Here is a 23979-nt window from a genome sequence, read left to right as displayed (position 1 = left end):
CTCCCCCAAATTCCCTCCCCGCTACCTTTTATCTCAGCCCGCTTGGCACACCAGCCTCATTCCTGAAGAAGGGCTTATGCCCAAAACGTCGATTCTCCTGCTCCTCGGATGCTGCCTGGCCTGCTGTGTTTTTTCAGCACCACAATTTTCAACTCTGGTACTCCAGCATCTGCAGTCCTCACTTTCTCGTTCTGTGGTATACATCCAGATAGAGTTAGTTAGGTGAATATTGACAGATGTGAAGAAATGCATTTACGTTGCAGGGAAAATGGGCCATCCACAAATTAATAAATTAATTCTGACTTGGAGGAGTGTGGGAATGGCCAAAGATTAATCGTTAAATTAATGTAATATGAGTTAGCGAAATCTAATTTATAATAGGTCAAACTATGACATGATATCTTGTGCTACACGGCTATTGTGGTGATTTAATTCCATTTAATCTCCTTAGCCCCTTTTTTTTTGAGAAACTAGATAGTCAAGTTTGAATGAAGGATGTCTCAATATACAACATGATTGATCTTGATTGTGTTAGAGGTCAGAGTATTTATTTTAACACACTTTCCCCATAGATGATTAAATAATCTGGATTAAGTCATGGTTATGGGAAATTAGAAATTGTGCAGAAAATAATGGCAGACCGCTCACCTTCCTGGAAGAAAAGTCAGAGCTGAGGCAATCAGCCAATAACAACATGGTCCTACCGTCAGAAAGTGTTAAGTTAAAGCAGTGTGGGACTTCCGCTGCACTGCAGGTCAACCTAATTGGCTGGTGGGTCTTGCAGTCCTGGCAGTGCCAGAGTTCTGTGCTGGGCACTTTTAGGTCCACAAAATGAGAGACTGTTGGATTCCGAAGTAGGATATGGAGCAGTACAGTGGCTCAGTGGTTAGCACTGCTACCTGACAGCGCCAGATAACTGTCTGTGTGGAGTTTGCACCTTCTCCCTGTGTCTGCGTGGGTTTCCTCCGGGTGCTCCAGTTTCCTCCCACAGTCCAAGGATGTGCAGGTCAGGTGAGTTGACTATACTAAATTGCCCATAGTGTTCAGGGAAGTGTAGGTTAGGTGCATTTGTCTGTAGAGTAACAGGGTATGGCAAAGGGTTTGGGTGTGTTACTCTTTGGAGGGTCGGTGTGAACTTGGTGGGCCAAAGGGCTTGTTTTCACACTGTAGTGATTTTATGATATGTTGAGAATCCATGGGTGGGCAGGAGTTTTAATGCGCATCCCATTGAGGAGTTTTCATGTGGATTTTAAAGTGCCAATAAGAAGGTAGGAAACATTGTCTTCTTCGGAGGTGCTCCTGATAGGCAAAGGGCACGTCATTGAAGCTGTTACTCCCTTCCCACCATTTTCAATGCATTTTTGAAAAAAAGACAAAAATCCCAATCGTACCTGGCTGTGCATGCCAACTATTTTATCCCATGGGCAATGTAATTTTGGGGTCCATTGACCTTTTTACACACTCAGTTGACCGATAATTATTTATTTACATTCGGTGGGTTGATATCAGCTGCTATCCACCCTCTCCTCTGGGACTGAGCTCGAGAATGGGTAGGAACATGGTGGTCTCCCTACCTGACTTAAACCGTGTGTCTTACCACCATAAACACACCCAGAGGGGCATATAATATCAAGCTCATTAGTTTGGAAGGAATGAATTTGGTGATCCATGCAGCTTTTTCTTGTTGCCTGATTTATTCTATTATTCTAATTTGAATAATGATTCTAATACTTATACTTTGTTCATAACACTGTATATAATTCTCTTGTTCTAGTACCAACTTTATTAACTTGCAGTAATGCTCATTTAGTCAAATCTTTGTTCGCATAGGTAAATGCAGGACCCATGGCTTACGCTTGGGCATTTCTAGAGGAAAAGAATGCAAAAAAGTATCCAGACAACCAAGTTAAACTCCTCAAAGAAATTTTCAGGTAAGAATGAGGGAAGTTTAACACTAAACTAATTTTAAAAAATTCCTGCTATGGTACATGTGTATGGATCTAAAGATTTCTCGCACTTTAAGGTGTTAGTAATATGCAAACTACATGGTCAGAAAGTCAAATCTATATAATTAAAGATTTTATATCTAACAGCCTTCTGCCATCCTGTGGCTTTCATAGACATTCTATATTTGAAAAGTTGCACTTGAGTCTGTCAAGCCTCAAAGCACCATGTTGACTGCATAAGAATCTGTAATGAAAGTATTTGCTTTTAAGTTACTAACTGAATATCGTGTAACAGTGAACAACTCAAAAAGTTGCAAATAAATAATCAGAAATAAGCTGAACAATCAAATTCCTCGATTTTATCCCAACCTTCAAAGAGCAGCAGCAGTGATGAATTGTATTAAAAATCACACAACACCAGGTCTTGTGTGATTTTTAACTTTGTACATCCCAGTCTAACACCGGCATCTTCAAATTGTGATGAATTGTACTGCTGTAGTTACTTAGTATTTTCAATTGTCGCCTTGTTTCTTTGTGTTTCATAGTCAGTGTAATCAACTGATAACAATCTTCAATATGATGAAGGCTTAACAATAGCAGCATTTTGGAAAGTAGGCCACTCAACTTACCAACAAAATTATTTTCGCAGTATTAGAGATAATTGCTACAAATTTCTGCCAGGTCTTTCCGTTCTCCTTCATCAAGAATCTGGGCCATCGGTTTGAAATTTCGTACAAGCCAGAATCCTGCTGAGTTCGAGCTTTTTTAGATATATTTTTTAGGGGTAATTTCAACTTTCATTATCAGAAGAAAATGGGCAATAATGATCAAAAAACCTCACCTGACTTTCTTTCTCCATCATCCATTTTTCTCCTGGCACTGAAAACTATATTGACCTTCTTTGTGTGTTTGATTTGTTGTGGAATTCCACGGTGTGTGTGTGTGTGTGTGTGTGGCAGAACAATGAAACCCAGGCATGTAATGACGCATCTTCCCTCTAAGACATCAGTTGACAAAATGCCAGTGTCAAACATAGAGGTCAGACAGAAACAATGGTCCCTTTAATACGTGCACGTGTGTATAAGCAACGTTAACCTTAAAGGCGTTACAACAAATGATCCATGATAGCAGTCAGAATTTGAAGAAAACATTGACTATAACATAAAATAAAGAACAAATCCTGAAGGTATGAAACAACAATAGAAATTGCTGGTGAAACTCAGCTGAACTGGTTGCAGTCTAATTCTGAGGTAGGGTCATTGAATTGAAATGTTAAGATCAAGCCAGAAAAAAATTAACAATTTTGTAAAGTTTTTGGCTGTGGAAAGTAGATGTTGGAATACATAACGGATAGAAGCTGAAGTAAACATAATTTTGGAATTCTTGATCCAAGGGGCTGTGGATGCTCAGTCTTTAGTTTATCCAAGTGATATTGATAGTTTTTGAAGGCTTTTCTGTTAGTGAGAGAGAATGGAAAATGGAGTTGAGGCGGAATATCAATACCATGATTTTACTGATTGGTGGAGTAGGTTCAAGGTCCAAGTGGTCTACTCCTGTTCCAATTTCTCATGTTATTATGTACCCCTTATATCAACTCATGGCTGATCTTGTCACTCAACTCTGCTTTCATATCATATCTCGATATCCCTTGGTCTCACTTGTGCTTATATTCAATGCCTAGGAGGAATAATTTAAAGAAAGAGTTCCAAGCCAGAGCTGAGTTGACCGCTATTTCACCAAATGATGATGTCATAAACAGAAGGATACATACATGGCAGTGTGGGAGGATTTTAATGATTTTGGAATGTATGTAAATGGAATAATTGGCTCTGGAAAGGAAAGGAAACAAACAAAATGGCTTGTAACAAGTCATTTTCATAAAATGATAGGTAAATATTGTAAAGACTTGTATCTTTCAACATCCACAAGGCAATATAGAAAAGCTAGAAAAGCGAACCAGGTGGAGCTAATTATGACTTGTGGATTCATACAAACAAGACAATTTATCCAATGAGAAATATTAATATTAAAGTGCTTACCTTATTGTCATTGGCTCTCATTAAGGCCCAGGGCAGATGGAAAGGAGAGGGAATTTCAATTGTGACTCTTAAAAAGCTAGAGCGAGCTTCTCTTGGTTCCAAAGAAAATTATTTCTCAAAAATATATTTTTGTTATAACCTTCAGTTGTCAACTGCTGAGCTATGACTTTTAACAGTCTTGAGTTTCCTAATTTTTATGTTCAGTGAGATTAATGAGTGTTACAGGTGTCTGCCCGAACCATGAAGAAAATATACATACCATAAATTTTCAATTATAATTTGGTTCCCAGCAATCTTGCTGCCAAATTGATGTGCTCTATGCCACTTTTATATATAAATATCTACAGATTTCCATCTAGTAAACGAAAGCAACAATACTGCAGTCTTTGATAGAAATGTCGTTCTTCACACACATTTTTTGGCTATCTTAGTTTTGGCTCCAAATAAATTTTGCAAATTACTTTTGTTATACAACCTGCTTTTATATCACCTTTGTGACAAATATGAAATCCAAATTTTTAGCTAAATGTTAATTTCTATACCTATGTCTTACTTCCCTCCCTCATTTTGGCTTATGTGTTGAGTACAGGAGTTGGGAGGTCATGTTGTGGCTGTACAAGACATTGGTTAGGCCACTGTTGGAATATTGCATGCAATTCTGGTCTCCTTCCTATCGGAAAGATGTTGTGAAACTTGAAAGGGTTCAGAAAAGATTTACAAGGATATTGCTTCACACAGAGGGTGGTACGTGTATGGAATGAGCTGCCAGAGGATATGGTAGAGGCTGGTACAATTGCAACATTTAAGAGGCATTTGGATGGGTATATGAATAGGAAGGGTTTGGAGGGATGTGGGCCAGGTGCTGGAAGGTGGGACTAGATTGGGTTGGGATATCTGGTCGGCATGGACAAGTTGGACCGAAGGGTCTGTTTCCATGCTGTACATTTCTATGACTATGACTCTATGTCCATGCCCAAGGAATACAATATCATTAGTGGTTCTAATTCGTTGCCGAATATACTGGTGGCCAGTCAGTAGGTTAGATTTGCAAGTTCCAAAGGGTCTGTGCTGCTGTAATTTGTATCTTCCCAGTAGCTCTCACCTATCTGCCAGATCCTCTTCAGATATTGCTTTCGATGATGCCCATCAGCATTAATCGATAAACAGTTCCAGATTCAATCTTAATCTCAACCCTGATCAACTACACCACCACTATCAGAAGCAATTCTCATCCAGGAATGAACATTCTTGAGCATTCACCCTAATACCCCAGTCATGAACCATCTGCTTGTTTGGCTTCCACATTGTTGCCCAGTGTTTTGACTTCTTTTTGGTTTTACTGATATTGCTTCATTACTGTCCAGGACACTTTCATCATTCATTGATGATCTGGCAGTTTTGGAATTTGCATCCCCTCATTGCAGCAGGTACCTCAGCAAGTCCTCAGTTGGATTATTGGGGTTATGTTCATCTAGTCCTTAGGAGGAGGCCAGATGTTAGTTATCACGGAATGTCTGATTATTATTGGGCCTGGGGGTTGAAAGTGAAAACATGAGTTGCTCACTGGACAGTGGATCCTACCAGACTGGTATGGAGACTCTCAGTGGTTCCACAATATTCCCCTTCTCTATGGGCTGCCACCTGTCTCAGTTTGTAGTTGGTACTGGCAAATGCAAGGTTACAGTTAAAGGTCATACTAATATCATACATGGTTTTCATCCCTATCCATCTGGAATATGGGCAGACATTCTTTACACCCAAGCAGCAAGTCATTTATTTGCATATTGGGAAGTATTTTATTACTATCTCCCACAACCCCTGTACTGGATATTTTATGATCATGTTTGTAACATTTAAATGGGACTTAAAATTCTATTTGAACGTTATTTTGTTAGTTATCATTTTAGGAGTCAGCAAGCTCGCTTTAGCTAATTCATGAAAAGTACTGACTGGCTCTCGATACTTTCTGTAGCAATTCCAAATTTTATTTTTTGAATTAACAATTGCCAATTGAATCAATAATTTTTGTGGTGCAGTTTAGCCATATAGCTAAACCATGTGTTCATGCACATTTGATGGTGTTTAGCAGTTTCTCTCATTCAGGCTACAAATGTTGAATATGTTACAATTTGACAACAAATATGTGAATGGTATTAATCTGACAGAAGTAATAACACACAGCTATAATAGTCATAGAGTCATAGAGATGTACAGCATGGAAACAGACCCTTTGGTCCAACCCGTCCATGCCGACCAGATATCCCAACCCAATCTAGTCCCACCTGTGGAGAACCTGTAAGATCCTTGAAGTGCTGAGCTGGTTTTCAGAGTAGGACATATCCGTTCCTTAATCCTTTTACACTGTTCCAATTGAGATGATTGGTGAATCTTAGCTTTGATAATTGCAACTTCCTGCTGCTCTGTAAGATTCCAGTTACCTTTTCATGACTAATGTTAATGTGTGTTCTTCCCTGCCTCAGGTGATCATATAATCATGCATCATTCTAAATGCAAGCCTACTATCTGTGGATATGCAGGTTTAATTTCTTTCCCCTTAAGTAGTTTGACGAGTGCTACAAATTCTATGACCCGAGCTTAAACTAGCTTTTAAATTCATTACTTGGGGCCAATGTTCAGGGCAATCAGTTTGGAAGTGCATATTGTTTGCCTCCATACAATAACCATTTCAAATCAGGAGATTGTGAGTCTTGTATTTTTGTGTTCTCTTTAATTTGACCACATATCAATTACTGCTTCTTTAATTTGGTGTGAGAGTTTGAAATTTAAAAATGAGAGCCTCACACACGGTTGTGGCAAATGTTTTAGCCTCAAAGGCACACTGTCACTTATGCCCAATAATTTGAATCTTTAAATCTTGACAATTTCCCCTCGCCCTGTAGTTTCATTGCAGCATTTTAGATTAAATCCTCAAATCTTCTCAAACCTCTATTTCTTTTTTGTCTTTGGAACTCAGGTCACCTAATATGTTTATCCCTTAATTCCAATTAGCAACATCCTAGCCTAAATTAAAATTCCCTCAAACTGTTGAGAACTGTGGCAGGAACCAGAATCCTCAAATTCTTAAACTTGACAGCACATTTTTAGCCCCAAGATCCATCCACTCCAACACAGAATTCACTATAATTACTCTAAAAGCTTTTAAAAATAGCCTTTGTTTCACAGACACAAAAAAACCATGTACTGTAAAACAGAAAGAAATCAATTATGACACTGAGCAGCAAATTGCTTTAAACTATGTACAAAACAGACCATAATGAATAAAACTACTTTTAAGTGACACAGACAGTAGCCTGCAACCTACTAAACTGCAGGGTCTGGTTGTCTATCCTGACTCAAAAAATTGTTTCAGCACAGTGTTACACATTCAGCAGCAGCCTTTCACAGTCAGTCTGTGGCAAGTATTCACAGAACACAACTGATCCTGGCCTTCTCCTGTAACTTGACTTAAAAACTAGTAATGATCCTGTCCCATAGTGAAGGGTTAGCCCTGATATTCTTATTGTAAATCCAAGTAGATGACTTTAATATTCTCTCTTGTTCAGCTTCATTACTCTTTTACTTCAACCATCTCTCATCTACCTTAATCTTTTCACCTTTCCTTGATGTAACCATATTCCTTTGGTTTTCTTTGATACTCCTTTGGGAACTTAATATTTACAACCCACTTACATGTTCTAATTTCTGCATCATTCTGGCCTTTCCTTTGTGCAATTGATTCTCCAGTTTTTGAATGTACTAAGACACTCTTATTACTGCAATCATTTCGCTATTGAACCAAACGACTCCATGCTTTGTACCTTTTGTAATGGTCCTGTCTCCCTTTATAAGTTGAAGCAGATCTCCTTTTAGAGTCGGTTGCCTTGACTCCTTTCGGTGCCTATAGCCAGTCAGTGCTCCATTCAGCTGGCTATTAACTTCTATATCTAAAACTTACATCACTATTAAAAGCTTCAATGACATTCTGGAAATCAATATAAAATGTTCAGTGATTTGCTTATTTTTATTTTTTACCTTCTCTGTGTAGACAATTTGCAGCTGCATGTGGACATGCTCTGGAGGTTAATGAACGGCTTATTAAAGAAGACCAATTAGAATACCAGGAGGAGATGAAGTCCCACTACAGGGATCTGCTCAGCGAGTTGTCTACAGTCATGAATGAGCAGGTTAGCATTTCTCATATAACTGCTGTCACCATGTAAGTTGCACAGTTCTTTCTATTTGTTTGCCCGGCCTTGGATGATGCATGTTGCCCATCCAGAGGGGAATGCAGAAGGCATTTAAGGTCCTCATTGTATTGTGAGCTTTAAACCTGCTCTCCGGTAGATGGCTTGGTGCTCTGGCAGCAGGAAATGGCTCATTGTGGCTGCATTTAAAGAGCTAGCAACCGTATCTTAAAGGGGAGAAGTGGCAGACCTGTTGGGAGTATTAAAAAAAAACCTCTGAGTAGCAGGTAAGGTTCCTGAGAAACTTACAGAAACAACTGTGTTGAGATTAGATGGCTTTGAGGAGCAAAACCCACAAGTAAGCAAATGTACCTCAGATGTCCATTCAATTTCTCATGACTTCAGCTGCGTGAAGATCCCATGTATTTATTCTGACCGTAATTTGGTTTGTGGGCAGGAGCAGGAAATGGTGTCATTGATATCGACAGAACAAGAAAAAGGCCCTTCAGCCCACTGGTCAAGAATAACCATTCTAACCCTATCTACCAACAAGTGGTGGAGGTCAGTCCTCCTTTAAAACCAACTTGCACTGAATAAAAAGGCTGCCATCAGTTTTTAGTGGGAAATCTGGTCAGATGGACTGAGTTTCCTGAAAAATCACCCAAGTGACAGGTTCCATTTCATGCATCATTTTTGGATACTTATGGAACCCTTTTTGAATTACAAGCATGACATTTCGAACACTCCCCTATCCCACCAATAAACACACCAAACCATATTGCAATCAATTGAGGAGAAAGAAAGAGAGGAAAGCCATTCTACTCCCCACTCCACCAGAACAAAGCAATGAGACAGCCACATCAGTTAATTTTCAATACCAGGCAGGCTAACAGCCAGTAGTTATATTTAACAAGTTATGAAAATCGATCTTGGACTGAAATGGATAAGAAGGAACTTCCTATAATTACTTTAATACATATCCAGCATACAAATGCACAACATTACTCTGGTCAGTGCATTTTGCTGGTAAGCCAGAAAAATAAGATGTTTTTTTCGTGAATTTAACTAGTGAATGATGTATCACAATATTTGAATTTCTGCATTAAATGCACATTTGACTTCTTTTGCAGTTGGTGTGACAATTGTACATAGATAATGTGCGTCCTATGAGCACTACCCCTTATTTTACCAACCAGTTAGGGACCAATGTATTTTATGAATGAGTCCACAATGTCTGCAATTCACACCTGAAATCAAGCTGAGGGATGGCAAACAATCTGAGATAGACTCCTTGACACACTCAACCATCTCCACCTCAGCCCCCATTGATGTAGATGGGGCCGAGCACTCCACACTGCTTCCTGAAGTTAATGACCAGCTCTTTTGTTTTGCTGATGTTGAGGGAGAGATTGTTATCTTTACACTATGCCACCAATGACTCTATCTCTTTCCTATACAGGTGGTTCACCTATAGCATGTGTTTCAGCAAAACAAATTGAATTTAGACCGATATTTGTAGAACACGAACTTTCCTTACCTATATTGGTTATAACATGATTCCGGCCCCATTACTTTAAATGCTGTTGGAATTTCATGATTTTCTTATTAAGCAAGATCGCATGGGAACTGAACCATGATGTTATAAGAAAACTACCTGTATTCCATCTCATCATCGTTTGAGATCCAGCCTATAATGGTGTCATCAGCAAACTTGTAGATGGAGTTAGAATGAAATTTGGTCACACAGTGTTGTGTGTATAGGGAGTATAGTAGGGGGCTGAGTATGTAGCCTTGTGGGGTGCCAGTGTTGAGAATTGTCATGGAGGAGGTGCTGTTGCCTGTTGTCACGGATTGTGAATTAGGGGTCAGGAAGTCTATCCAGTTGCACAGAGCAGAGCAGACAGCCAGATCTCAAAGTTTGGACATTAGTTTGGTTGGAATTATAGTCTTGAATGTGGAACTGCAGTCAATACGTAGAAGCCTGACTCAAGTATCCTTGTTATCTCGATGTTCCAAGGATGAGTGTAGGGCCAGGGAGGTGGTGTCTGCCATGGACCTGTTGCAATGGTAGGTGAATTACAAGGATCAAGGCAGGCTGGTGTGAGCCATGACTAACCTCTTGAAGCACTTCATAATTATGGAGGCCAGAGCTACTGGGTGGTAGTCATTGAGACATGCTGCATGAGTTTTCTTTAGTACCAGGATGATGGTGGTCTTCTTGAAACAGGTTGTTGCCAAGCAAAGGCCCTTGTCATCAGTAACTGGTCATTAGTCCATAGATCAATAAGTTTGTATTTCCAACCAGAGCCATATCTAAATATAGAACCCTTCAGCTCCTATTCACCTGCAACCACTTCAGTTACTGCTAGTTCAAACAATACTTGTCATGAGTATAAGTTTCTTGCATTCAAACCTTGCAACCATCCTTTCAAAACATTAATTTCAAAACAGTTCTTCTTTATTTCAGTCCACTGTTTAAAAAAAAACAGAAAAAAGATACCGGTCCTTACATTTTGTTTATTTACTGGTAAAATTGTTGCATAACTGCAGACCTTTTTAAGCAATTAATTCTTTGTTGAGTATGGTGAATTTGCTATTCACCAACAGAAATCCAGAACTTTCTGTCTGTAACTTTCCAGCAGGGTGCGCTGTTGAAGGAACAATGCTTTATCCAACAAAAATACAATCTTAGGGAAATCAGTGAACTGACAGGAATATATATATATTTATGCTGTTCATCTCACTGAGAAACTCCCGTAAAACTTGTTTAATTATCTGTAATTGGATTTTTAACTATCTGTTATGTTCAGGATTACTGCTAGACAACCTCAGTGCCTCTGGAAAACTAATTTAATATTTGTGGAAGATTGAATTTCTCTGTTCTGATTAAACTTGTGTTTTCCAAATAGATAGACAAACATTCAAATATAGATTATTTTAGGAAGAATTTGTTTGTACCGGAGAGGATGTAAAGAAGATTTAGCAAAATGCTGCATAGGCTGGAGGGTTTGAGCATTGAGGGAAGATTGGATAGGCTATGGTTGTTTTTGTTGGAACAATGAAGTTTAAGAGGGGACCTGATAGAGGTGACACAATTATGAGAGGCATAGATAGGGTGGATTAGAAGGCACCTTTTCCATTTGTAGAGGGGTCAGTAGCCAGGAGATTAATGGTAGAAGATAGAAGGGTAAGAGGAGAAATGAGAAGTTATTTACACTCAGAGGATGGTGGAAGTCTGAAATTCAATGCCTAAAAGAGTGTTTGAGTTGGAAACTCTTGCATAACATTTAAACAGTATTCAGGTATTCAGTTGTGTTTTATTAGCTTCAAAGGCTATGACTTAAGAGCTTGAAAATAGTTATAGTTAGTCAGATCTTTGTTTACTGGCACAGACAGAATGGGCCGAATGGCCTCTTTCCATTTCGTAAATGTCTATGAGTCTATATTTTTAAGTTTACTTCTGGTATGTGAGCTTTTAACTTTATCAGTGTGTACATTGTAATCGTTTTCATTCTTTCTAAGAGTTTAATTAAAAGTGAGAAATTAGTTCATTGTATTTCCTGATTTGCTATCATTGAGGAGGCTTCAATGCGATTGTCTGGTTGCACTACCTAATGATGTCACTGTTGCTAGATGCCTGGAGATCTCCTTGACTTGGCACCGACTCAAACAATTGTAAAGAAAGGGATCATTCTCACCACAAAAGATTGCTAATTTGTTGTAAGCGAATTTCTTTGAAATCTACATTGAGAGGCACTATTTCATCACAGACTGCACAATGTGGGCAGGAAATGTACATAAACAAATGAAACCTTACACCCTCTTCCTTAATACATGGTTGTTAATTGACATCCTTTCATTGTGTATGTTTCCTGTGCAATATATTTAACTTTATATTCATCTTTGCTGAGGTACAATCCCACAGGATTTGATGATGCTATACACCAGGATATTATTTTTCAGTTCTGCGCTATTTAGTTGTGCTGAACCTCAATTAAAGAGGCATTGGGAGTGAAGCTTCTGTGTACAATAAGTTGTATTATTTCAACATAGTTCAAAATTGATATAGATTTTCTCACAAATTGCTCCTATTTGGCATTCAATTACATTGTTTCTTTTTCATAAATGAAAGCATCTGCCTTATGCAACAAATATACTATTTTGAGGCTATAAAGGTATGTTTCTGAAATAGATCAAAAAGAAATCATGCTGTGGCTAGCAATGACATTGCTGATACTAGATGAACAGATAATACATTGTCTGAGATCAAACCAATGTCTGCAATTTAGAAAAAAAGAAATCACCAGCAGAGCAGCAGTTATTTGACAGAGCATCTGATTTTTATAACCTGGATTTCTTGAGCTCTTGATAACTGATAATGCAAATTTTGTAATTAATATCATTTAATTAAAAATTGATTTTAAAGTGAATCTTAAATTATTTAATAACTTGTTATGATGCAATATTTGAGCATCGAATCTTCAACAGAATATACTCACTTTGTTGTTTTGATTTTTCTTTGGCAGCTGAATTATGCTTACACTTCTTCCAACTTCTACTCTTCTCAGTCTATTACCTCCTTCACTACCGTTACCAAAAATGGTATGTCTAGATCTCTGTCAATGATGAAGTTCTACTCTTTACAATGTTTCAACTTCTATTTTCATTTTTGTTAATGTACTGTGAAATAGCTTCCCAAAGGTGTTACATAAATCACACAAGTGTAGTAATTCTATTTGTTTGTTTTCTGGTTAAATGACAATGCGTTAAACTCAGTATTTGGATTATATGATTGTATCCATTTAGAAATCCACCTGTCAGCAAAGAAACATGAAATACTTAAGAAGAAAATGATGCATTTTATTTAATTTTATAATGTTTTTGTTTTACACACAAACACAAACAAACAGAAGCACACACTTTATTTTGTGAAGTGCTGTGCCAACCTCCATTGTCAAAATGCGAAAAATTCATTATGTGGAGAGACCTGAGCTTACATCTGCTCCCTTCCTCCCTGATAACAAACAACGTGACACATTATATTTTATGTTGATAATCGTGTTTAAAAAATCTCTGGCTTTCAGTCATGCTATCAGTTGCTTGTGTGGATAATGTTATTCTTTTTCGCAAAAGATACTGTTGCTTCTGCAATCTGAATTTTAACACATTAAACTTTCTAGTTACAGTTTTGCAAGAAATGTTTATGGCAGCTGCCTAAAAGGATACTCCCCGTTAATCTCTAAAGGTTTCCAAAGTTAACTTAGTTTTTAAATTAAAAATTACTAAATTAGGGAATAAATGTTCTGAGAAGTCAACTGATAATATTTTTGTACTGATGGACAGGAGCCCATATATAAAAAGACTGTTATGTCAAGCAAGAACATCGAGAATTACAGCTTTTATAGTAATAACACCAGAATATTCAATAATTGGATATATTTTATATATATATATATATATAGTTGCAATATTTGAAAATTAGAATTGTCAAAAATTTATAAAAATTATTAACAAGTTTTAATTCTATGTTTTACACTGTGTTGTAATGGTCTATAATCTCATGCATTTTGTAGACTTCTAATTCTGTGTCTATAGTTGTGCATTTTATATGCCCGGGACAAAATGTGTGATTCATTAACCTGATGAACATATAGCTTTCTATCTTGGTTTTGCATGGAAGAAAGTTTACTTTGTGGTAGCTTGCTTCTGAAGTGAAAAGCCTACAAATAAATTTGCTATTAACCATACCAAGTAAAGTAAATCATTTTTGCCAAAAAAAACGTGATCAAACAAAATTTAAAAGACAATATCAGAATCCTTATGCTTCAATAATATTTTTAGCATCAGATCTATCCCGACTTGTAGGAAAATCTAATTTCATGTTCCTTCTAGACAGCCAACTACCAAACAAATAGTACTCTGCTAACAATTATAGCTGGTGACAAGCAAGCAATAAAAGAATGAAATAAAATATGATAACCAACAGACAACAGCAGAAAATATATTGTTGCACAACAGCCAATGACAGTAAAATTTTATTACCATAGAAACACTCTAACTTCAGTACATTTAACTTCCACCATCGTCCCAAACCTTATTGTAATATTAAAGGGACTTTTGTCTTTCAAATAATTAGGAATCAATAGTGTTATCTCTGATAAATTGGACAAGAGATATACCAAAATTCCCTCAATAAATGAAATGCATGTTGCTTTGTGATGCTCCAAAACCATTGAATTGCAAGTAATTTGCACAACTCAATTGTACCTTAAGAATTTGAGAGTTATGAGATAAGTAGTTGAAGAAGTAATTGCTTATTCAGTCCTTATAGCATGGTCTGGTGCACTATTGTGACCATATGTGAAAACTGCATAGTTGGATTTAACAATGCACTTTCCTCTACATTTTCTAATAGCTTTAGGATTCCATGCTGCATTGAATAATTTCTGTTGATGTTATGAAACCAGAAAGTGCATACTTCAGGATGTCTACTGGAAAGAATACTATCCTGAACCTAGACAGAGTTGATAAATCTCATTTTATGTTTTTCTTTCATTTAAAATACACCTGATTATTTTGCTGAGTATTATAACATGCTACAAACCCAGAATATGTTAATATGTCTCTTTGATGCTGTGTGTTGTAATTATGACATCTTTTAATGTTGTTTTCATTCAAGACTTAAGCATTCTTTTGATATGCTAGTTCCTTTTCAATTTTTAGGAGTCCTGACATCACAGTACTTCTAGTACTTAACTAAATATCTTTTCATTAATTTTCATATGTTGGCATCACTGAGAAGGTCAGTATTTATTGTTCAATCCTATACAATTTAATGGGGTTGCTAATCCGTTTCAAAGAGCAGGTAAGGGTTAACCACATTGCTATGAGTCTGGCGCCTCGGCAGTCCAAATAAACATTTCCGAAAGGACATGAACAAACTGGTGAATTTTGACTACAGTCCAATAGTTTCATGGTCGCTATTGTGATATAAGCTTTTTATTCCAGATGTATTTAATTGACTGAACGTAACTTGCCCAGCTGCCATGGTAGGATTTCACATTATGCTTCCACAGACATGCATGGCCCACCCAACAGCAAGGAGGTCTCAACAGCATCAGTCAAAGAGTCGTCAGTGTATACAAGCTTCACCAATGCATCAAAGTAGTGATTCACAGGTTGAAGGGGCATTGCAGAAACAGTCCAGTCCAAAATGTCTGTCTATATAGCACTTAGAACCCAACAAAGATGTTTGATAATTTCTGTTCTGATGGTGGTGAAGTTCTCACTATCCTTCCAAAAGAAGAAAAGATTATCTTTCTGTTGGATGTGGCCATCCGCTAATGTCCAGAGGGGAACCATTTGAAAATATAGGGTGAGAAAAGTCAATGCAAATAATGTAGTCCTGCCGACAAAGTGTGCTCAGCGTGGCTTCATTAAAACAGACATTCTCTTCCATCAGCAAACAAATACAAAATGACCTTGCAGGCATCTTTGATCAAAGCACTTGGTTTGTGCTATTGTTCCGGTCAAAGAGCCAAGTAATGTCCAAGTTATTCACTCTATGCTGACATCTGCTGGATAAATTATTGCTTTGTTTGATTGCTGATGAAAATTGACACAGCATAAAAACATTTTAAGTCCCAAAATCCAAAAATGCGAAGTTCAGTGTCTTAGCGCTGAAGCTGCTTAACCAAGAGACAAACTGCATTTCCTGATAATTCTGCAAAATCTCTACACATCCAACTTAATTCCAGAGCAGTGGAATCAAATAAAACTGACTGTACTGGATACGTGTGCTCAGACCATTTGGCTTGAGCATCATCATCACCAATACTGATTTGAAAACAATCCAGAAATATGTGACCTCCTAAAATGAAAATGAATAGCCTGCATTATCTGACAGAACAATTACAGGTCCCGAGTCGAAACGGCAGCAGTCCAACAGATCCAGGCTGATGCCAAAGACAAATATGGAGGCAAGAGAAAAAGCTAGAGACATCCAGCAATATTCTGATCATTGTAGCATGTGACCAGGGTCGTCAATGGACAAAATTCCCTTCATTCAAATGATGATTTTGTCTTCTTAAGGATGCCATCCCTCAATCTTGGAAGGACTATTTTGAAACGTCCTCAACAGTGAGTCCATAATGGTAATTGGTATTCTTCAGATAGGTTAGACTACCATTGATAGTGAGGTGGCACAAATGAATGAAAAAGAACCAAGCCTGCAGCCCTGATACCATTCTACCTGTGGTCTTCAAAGCTGATGTGTTTTTCTTCACATCTAGATTCCAAGCAATCCTTCTATAGCCTTGGAAGGAAAAAGAAAAAAAAAACTTTGATTTTAGAAGTGCAAGAATTGTAACTATGTTCATAAAGGAGACCAAATCATGCTGTGTAAACTATGTGCCTCTTTTCCTAAATCTTGACATGCATTCTCCTAATTTGTCAACTTCCTGTGGCTGAGGAGGTCCTTCAGGAGACACAATGTTTGCACCTTCCAGAGGTACCTCTGGCACGGTCTTGTCAGACAAATCCAAGAAAAATGTCAAAGGTAGCACCAGGGACTCTTAAAGAAAATACGTTGTCCTAAGCAAAGCATTTGAACCAATTAAATACATGCTCTGTGGATTGTGCTGCACAATCCTGCAGTTGCTTCATGATGAAATGTGGGCGACTGAAATCTGTTACTGCTGCCTTCGAAATTTGGACCAGGGTCAAGGAAGGCTGTGTGGTAGCTAAGCCCCCATACTATTTACGGTTTAGCTAGCAGTGGCTGTCACCTCAAGAAGGATCAATTGCCCTCTGGTCTCAGCCTTAAATAGTTGAAAGGTTTTTAACTTCAGTTATCTCCATGCCAAAACTGCACCACCTTAGACACATATGATGTACTACTTGCAGATGATTGTAATTTTGTTGTCCACACTGCAACAGATTTGCAAGCCTCCCTTACTCTCTTTAATCTTTTGGAGCTAAGAAATTCAGCCCATCCTTAAATGTTGCTAAAACAAAAACTCATATAATGCACCACATTTGGTCACCTAAACATTTCACCTCCAACTTATGTTGAAGGAGGATCTCTGGAATATGTCAGGAACTTTCCATCTCTCGGCAACCACCTCTCTCAAACTTGATGAGGTGGCCCAACACAGTTCAGCTGCACCAGGTCAGCTTTGTACAGACACATCAGTGGGGTTTTTTTGCTGACAAAGATCTCTACAAGTCAATAGAAGTCCTAGTGTACAGAGCAGCTATCGTCTCCATACTCCTGTACTGCAGTAAGACTTGGACCTCATAGCAGAAACACATAAAAGCATAAAAATCACACAACACCAGTTTATAGTCCAACAGGTTTAATTGGAAGCACTCGCTTTCGGAGCACCGCTCCTTTATCAGGTGGTTGTGGAGGAATTGTAAGACACAGAATTTATAGCAAAAGTTTACAGTGTGATGTAACTAAAATTGTACATTGAAAATACCTTGATTGTTTGCTGAGTCTCTCATCTATTAGAATGACCATGATAGTTTCGCTTTTTTCATATGTAAATCACAAAAATGTTACATTTGCTATAAATTCTGTGTCTTACAATGGTGTCCTCCACAACCACCTGATGAAGGAGCGTCGCTCCGAAAGCTAGTGCTTCCAATTAAACCTGTTGGATTATAACCTGGTGTTGTGTGATTTTTAACTTTTAACACCCCAGTCCAACATCGGCATCTCCAAATCATATAAAAGCATGAGAGAGATTCCATCGGCAAAGCTCCATATTGTGAATTCAGTTTTGAACAGTCAATCAAATGCTACTGTCCTTTAGAGGCCACGCTCCAAAAGCAATCATGGTAACTTGGAAATGCCAAGTTTAGTAGACTAGATATTCTGCCTGTTTAGATGGTCAAAAAACATCTCTGCTGACAGGACCTGTTTTCTCACCTTTCAAATGGCCAACATTCCAGGGGTAAACCAAAATGCACTATGAAAACACACTGAAGCTTTGCCTGAAGCATCACACTATTGACACTAATAACTGGGTGGTATTTGCTACCAATTACTTAAAGTGCTGACAATTTGAACATCAAGCTGCATCATGTTTTCATGAGGCAAACTGGTAGCAGAGAAGAAAAGGAAACAGATCCTGCTCTTCAAATCTCCTTACCCTGTGTGATTTCCTGCCCCATGTGCTCAAAGGTCAGTGGGTCAAGAATCAGCCTGTTCAATCACGTGAAGGCCCCCAACAGAGATACACCACCCTGAGTAGTCATCATCCTTGAATCAGCATATATTGGTATATTGGAAAGTTAATTTAGTACCATCTAAATGAGGAGAGATGCTAACCTTTTTAAAGAATAGAAGGAAGAAAACAAATTGCAAGACCTGCCTCCAGCATTACTTATGGTGAGATGAGAAACATAAAATCAAGTTTGCAGGCTCACATAGAGCATAGAACAGTACAGCACAGTACAAGCCCTTCGGCCCTTGATGTTGTGCTAACCTTTTATCCTACTCTAAGATCAGACTAACCTTATACCCTTCATTGTACTAACTTCCATGTGCCTATTCAAGAGTCACTTAAATGTCCCTAATGTAGCTGACTCTACTACCACTGCTGGCAGTGCAATATACACATCTACCACTCTTTGTGTAAAGAACCTACCTCTGACATCTCCCCTAAACTTTCCTCCAATTACCTTAAAATTATGCCCACTCATGACAGCATTTCCACCTGGGGAAAACGTTTCTGTCTATCCACTCTATCTATGCCTCTCAACATCTTGTACACCTCCATCAAGTCACCTCTCATCCTTCTTAACTCCAATGATAAAAGTCCTAGCTGCCTCAACCTTTCTTCATAAGACGTGCCCTCTCGTCCAGGCAGCATCCTGGTAAATCTCGTCTGAACCCTCTCTAAAGCTTCCACATCTTTCTTATAATGAGGCAACCAGAACTGAACACAATATTTTCAAGTGTGCTCTAACCAGGGCTCTATGGAACTGCAGATTAACTTCGCAGCTCTTAAGCTCAAACCCCCGCTAGTGAAAACCAATGTGGATCAATGGACATGAACTCCAAGATCCCTCTGTTCCTTCACACTGCTGAGAATCCTGCCTTTAACCCTGTAATCTGCATTCAAATTTGACTTTCCAAAGTTAATGACATCACACTTTTCCAGGTTGAACTTGTCAGCCCAGTTCTGCATTCTGTCAATGTCACATTGCAACCTACAACAGCCCTCCACACTATCCACGACTCTAGCAACCTTTGTGTCATCAGCAAGTTTACTAACCCAGTCTTCCACTTCCTCATCCAAGTCATTTATAACAATCACAAAGAGCAGAGGTCCCAGAACGATCCTTGCGGAATACCACTGGTCACCAAGGTCCAGGCTGAATACTTTCCATTAACCACCACCCTCTGTCATCTAAGTGCCAGCCAATTTTTTATCCAGACAGGCAGGTTTCCCTGTATCCCATGCCTCCTTACTTTCTGAATGAGCATACCATGGAGACCTTTATCAAATGTCTTGCTAAAAATCCATGTACACCACATCCACCGCTCTACCTTCATCAATGTGTTTTGTCACAACCTCAAAGAATTCAACAAGGTTTGTGAGGCATGAACTACCCCTCACACAGCCATGCTGACTATCTCTAACCTCACTATGATTTTCCAAGTAATCATAAATCCTCTCCCTCAGAATCCTCTCCAATACTTTGCCCACCACTGATGTAAGACTGACTGGTCTGTAATTCCCAGGACTATCCCTATTCCCTTTCTTGAACAAGGGAGTAACATTTGCCACCCTCCAATTATCTGATACTGAGGACGCTGAACCATCACCAATGGTGCAGCAATCTCTTCCCTCACTTCCTGTAGTAATCTAAGCTATGTCCCCCTAGCCCATGGGGATTTATCTTTCCTTATATTTTTCAAAATTTCCAGCACATCCTCCTTTTTAACATCAACCTGTTCAAGCGTTTCAGTCTGTTTCTCGCTGACCTCAGAAACATCAAGGGCCCTCTCAGTAGTAAATACTGAAACAAACTATTCATTAAGGACTTCCCCGACTTCCTCCTAGTCCATGTCATGGCTAAATCCATTTTGTATGGAATGGGAGGTGCAATAAATAAGACTGAGATTCACTGGACAAAGGGAAATCATGTACATACTTGCTTGATTTCACATTTTTGGAAACACTTCATTCCCAGTTTCATTCCTTTATGAAGCCCTGAAGAAGGGCTTATGCCCGAAAAGTTGATTCTCCTGTTCCCTGGATGCTGCCTGACCTGCTGCGCTTTTCCAGCAACACATTTTCAGAAATGGATGAAGTATTGATCTAACCTGCCTATAATTTATATTGTAGAGAATATTACCAAGGCTGATTTCATCTCAATTTCAATTGAGATTTTCATACTCTGCTTAATGTTATTGCTGTGCTTACCAGAGAATGGGAATTGGTATAGCTCAGTTGGTTGAATTGTTGGTTTGCAGAGCAGTGTGATGCTAACAGCATGGCTTCAATTCCTATTACTGGTTTGAGGTTACCATGAAGGACTCTCCTTCTCAATCTCTTCCCTTGCCTGAGGTCTGATGCCCTCAGGTTAAACACCATCAGTTGCTTCTCTCTAATGAGGGAGCAGCCCTCTGCTCTGGTAAGACTATGGTGACATGAAACCAGAGGAAGCTTCCCTTGGCCAGTTTTTTTTTCTAAAAGTGTGGTTGGTTGGTATTGCAATTAAAAAGTGGATGAGGATGGGAACTCCTTTGGGGTTTTCATAGTACTGCATGACTGAAATGTCACAGGAGAGAAAGAAAAATAAATGTAGATGAAATAACATCTGAAGCATCTATGATTATTACAGGATAAGGATTTGTTCATGTATCTCCTTTCATGTATCACTGCACTGCCATCTTTCTTGCCCTGCTTTATAAAGAGAGTGCTGGCTAATAATAAATTCTAACTCTGCTCACTCACCACCTTTTTTCAATTGCATCTACAAATATGCATTGGCGATATAAAATAGATCTTTTTATGTCACGAGAAGTTCTACTTTATTTAATACTTTATTTTCAGTTACAGCACTTGTTTGGTTTTTATCATTTTTTATTTCAATATATTCAAAGATTTCACTGCTGCAATGCATGGTCCTGATCTGTTCCATTAGCTTTCATAGGCAGACAACTTGCACCATCGGAGTAGCTTTATCCCACAGGCTAGCATTAAAATGTCCTGTTGCTGGATCATTCAAGCAATGCTTGTTTCATCAGTTAACTGAATTTGAAGGAATAAGAGTGGGTAGCAATCCATTTTAATGGGTGTACATTTCATTTCAAACATGCAGCACTATGTCAACATTTGCACATTTTCTCTCCCTTTGTTGCTAAAAATATATTTTGGCATTATTAATGCAATTTGGTGAACACCTTGTGTTCCACTTGTCAACAATTCATTCCCTCAGTTAATAACACTTGTAACATTGATTGCAAGTGCATCTTGCAATTTGATTCAATGCCAGAGGTTCTCTGAATAGTAGCAAAGTATCTACACACCCTCATCCCCACCCCAACTGTTCACCTATGATGCAGGATTTTAAGAAGTGTACCTCTGATTAAAAATCTTTTCTTATTTTTGCCAACAAAATAGGTTGTGTACGGGGAGGACATGACAAAGCAGCCAGGAGTGGAACGACAGCACGTGCTCCGAGCAATCAGTAGAACCACCACTTCGAATAACTTATCAGGAGTAACAGTCGCATCAAATTCCGAGTAATATCACTTGCTGTTCAATAAGTTGCCACAAATTATAATGTTGGCAAATCTTGGATGCTGGGAACATTACAAGTTGCAAAATACATATATGTGAAATAAAATTGAACTGTTTTATTGTACTGAACAGTTACAACAGTCCCAGCTTGAAACTCATATTTGCAGAGTACCTGCAGTTTCTGCACTATTTACTTGACATTTTGTTGTTCTGTGACCTTTATTACACCAAGGTGGATATGTGTAATGCATAAGATATGAATGTACAGTGCTTGCAATTAGCAGTAAACTACCTAACTTGTCCTTTACTAGTACTATTTTAAATGGAAATGTTGATATTTTATAACCTTTAAAGATCTTGAAGTGCTTTTTATTCTCTATTTTAACTGTAAATATTGACATTAATATGTAAAATAGATATTTTACAATGAGTTTAAATGGACATACTGATCAGAGAAATTTAACAGCAAAATAACAAGTTTAAAAAAATGTAAAGTATTTGTGTACATACATTAGAAACTTCTTAAAATTTATTTTTACAAATCTTTGTTGCTGAAAACACCATCAATACTGTCAAAAGAAAATAGTACTGGAAAGCACAAAATTCAGATTTCACTTGAAAGTACAGACTCCCTTCTGAGTGTGTATATATAAAGGTGTAACAGATATTGGGAGCACTTTCAAAGTTAAAATTTAATGCAGTTTAGCCAACACAAAAAATAAGTAGCATAAGCTATTGGCTCACGAATGCAATCTGAAAACCACAAATTCACTGTATGTTTAACCATCTTGGCTTTCTACCTGTTAATATTTGTTAAATATCCCAGACTATTTGTTTAGTTTTGTTTTAATAAATAAATGTTAATAACTATTTTCAGCTGTGGCCTGGTGTCTGGAAGCTGTGAGAGGTTCTGTGAACATGCCCTTATTTTATGCTTGCACATGGCAACATTCTATTTTTGTCTAATGATGTTCTTATGTTCGTTGTTAACTTTGCCTTCTTACCAGTAAATGTGATGTTTAAATAAATAAAATTTGTTCTTTGTGGCACAGTGTTTAAGCCCCTCATTAGGATGTTGCAGCTATATTGCACTAATAGTCCAGGACTGTCTAATGCATTGTAGGATCTGCAGCAGCGCAATCTCTGCTATCCATCTGTGAATCACGCTGTATGACCACAGAGCTCAGTATCTGTATGCTTACATTCATGTATGTTTGTGGATGTTTTAATATGGTCAACAGAACTGGCTGCTTTCTCAACAGTTTTCTAAGTTAAAGGCAACTATATATTGTAAATGAAAGTCTCAACATTTACCCTATACCAATTTTTAAATCTATCATAACATCACACAAATTGTTCCCACACTTGGCAAGCTGAAATAATGTGATAAATTTTCCAAACATCTCTTTCAATCACTATCTACATTTATATCAGGACTTGACACAAGTTGTTTGGCTATATATCCATTGTTGCAAACCTTAGAAGAATATAAAAGTGATAACATAACCATGTTCTGAGTCTATAGTTGGTAACAGATTAATATCAGAGGAGAAGGTTCATAGAAAGGTGTAACATTGGTATAGTAGACAGTTTCTGAGAAGCACTGTACTTCCAAGTATATTTGTTCTTGCAAAAATATGCAAAAAACTGTGCAGGATGGGGTAGATTGGATTAAGTAGATTGTCATCATCACTGTGAATGGATAGTTGAAATATCAGAGGAAAGAGCAGAGACTGAGAAGGGGAGAACCACAGGTTTCCTTTTGCCCAGGTCATCACAATGCCTGATTTCTAGATTAGATTTGATTTCTAATGTGCCTGTGCAAATATGGTGAGCCTTTTATATTTGTTCCAATTATGACAGGGTAAGTAAATTTTAAATGTATTCCAAGAACGGTGTTAACATTTTATATGGGTCCTACCTTCCTAAAAAGCAATATTGAAGATAACTTGTTGTTACATGCAGTAATTGCACATGCACTTAATTTCATGGATATGAAAATATAGTGCAACATTCTCATTATCTGTCACTCAGGCAATCATTCATT

At 38.0% G+C, this 23979-nt stretch overlaps 1 protein-coding gene across 9 annotated transcripts in view; it reads left to right on the top strand.

The window, feature by feature from the left end:
• The window catches only part of dock10 (dedicator of cytokinesis 10), a 333676-nt gene extending 310698 nt beyond the window's left edge, over positions 1-22978 (top strand). For 8 of the 9 annotated variants that reach the window (XM_043702107.1, XM_043702105.1, XM_043702109.1 and 5 more), the window contains 4 exons: positions 1831-1931; positions 8031-8169; positions 12696-12771; positions 21813-22978. In XM_043702107.1, coding sequence (XP_043558042.1) covers positions 1831-1931; positions 8031-8169; positions 12696-12771; positions 21813-21883 — 387 coding nt within the window. In that variant the 3' untranslated portion in view covers positions 21884-22978. The remainder of the gene's footprint in view (positions 1-1830; positions 1932-8030; positions 8170-12695; positions 12772-21812) is intronic. The other variant, XM_043702106.1, reaches the window with a different exon arrangement.
• Positions 22979-23979: the final 1001 nt, after the last annotated feature.

The sequence above is a fragment of the Chiloscyllium plagiosum genome, chromosome 13 (assembly GCF_004010195.1).
Source record: "Chiloscyllium plagiosum isolate BGI_BamShark_2017 chromosome 13, ASM401019v2, whole genome shotgun sequence".
NCBI classification, from domain to species: Eukaryota; Metazoa; Chordata; class Chondrichthyes; order Orectolobiformes; family Hemiscylliidae; genus Chiloscyllium; species Chiloscyllium plagiosum.
This window is presented reverse-complemented; position numbering and strand designations above follow the sequence as displayed.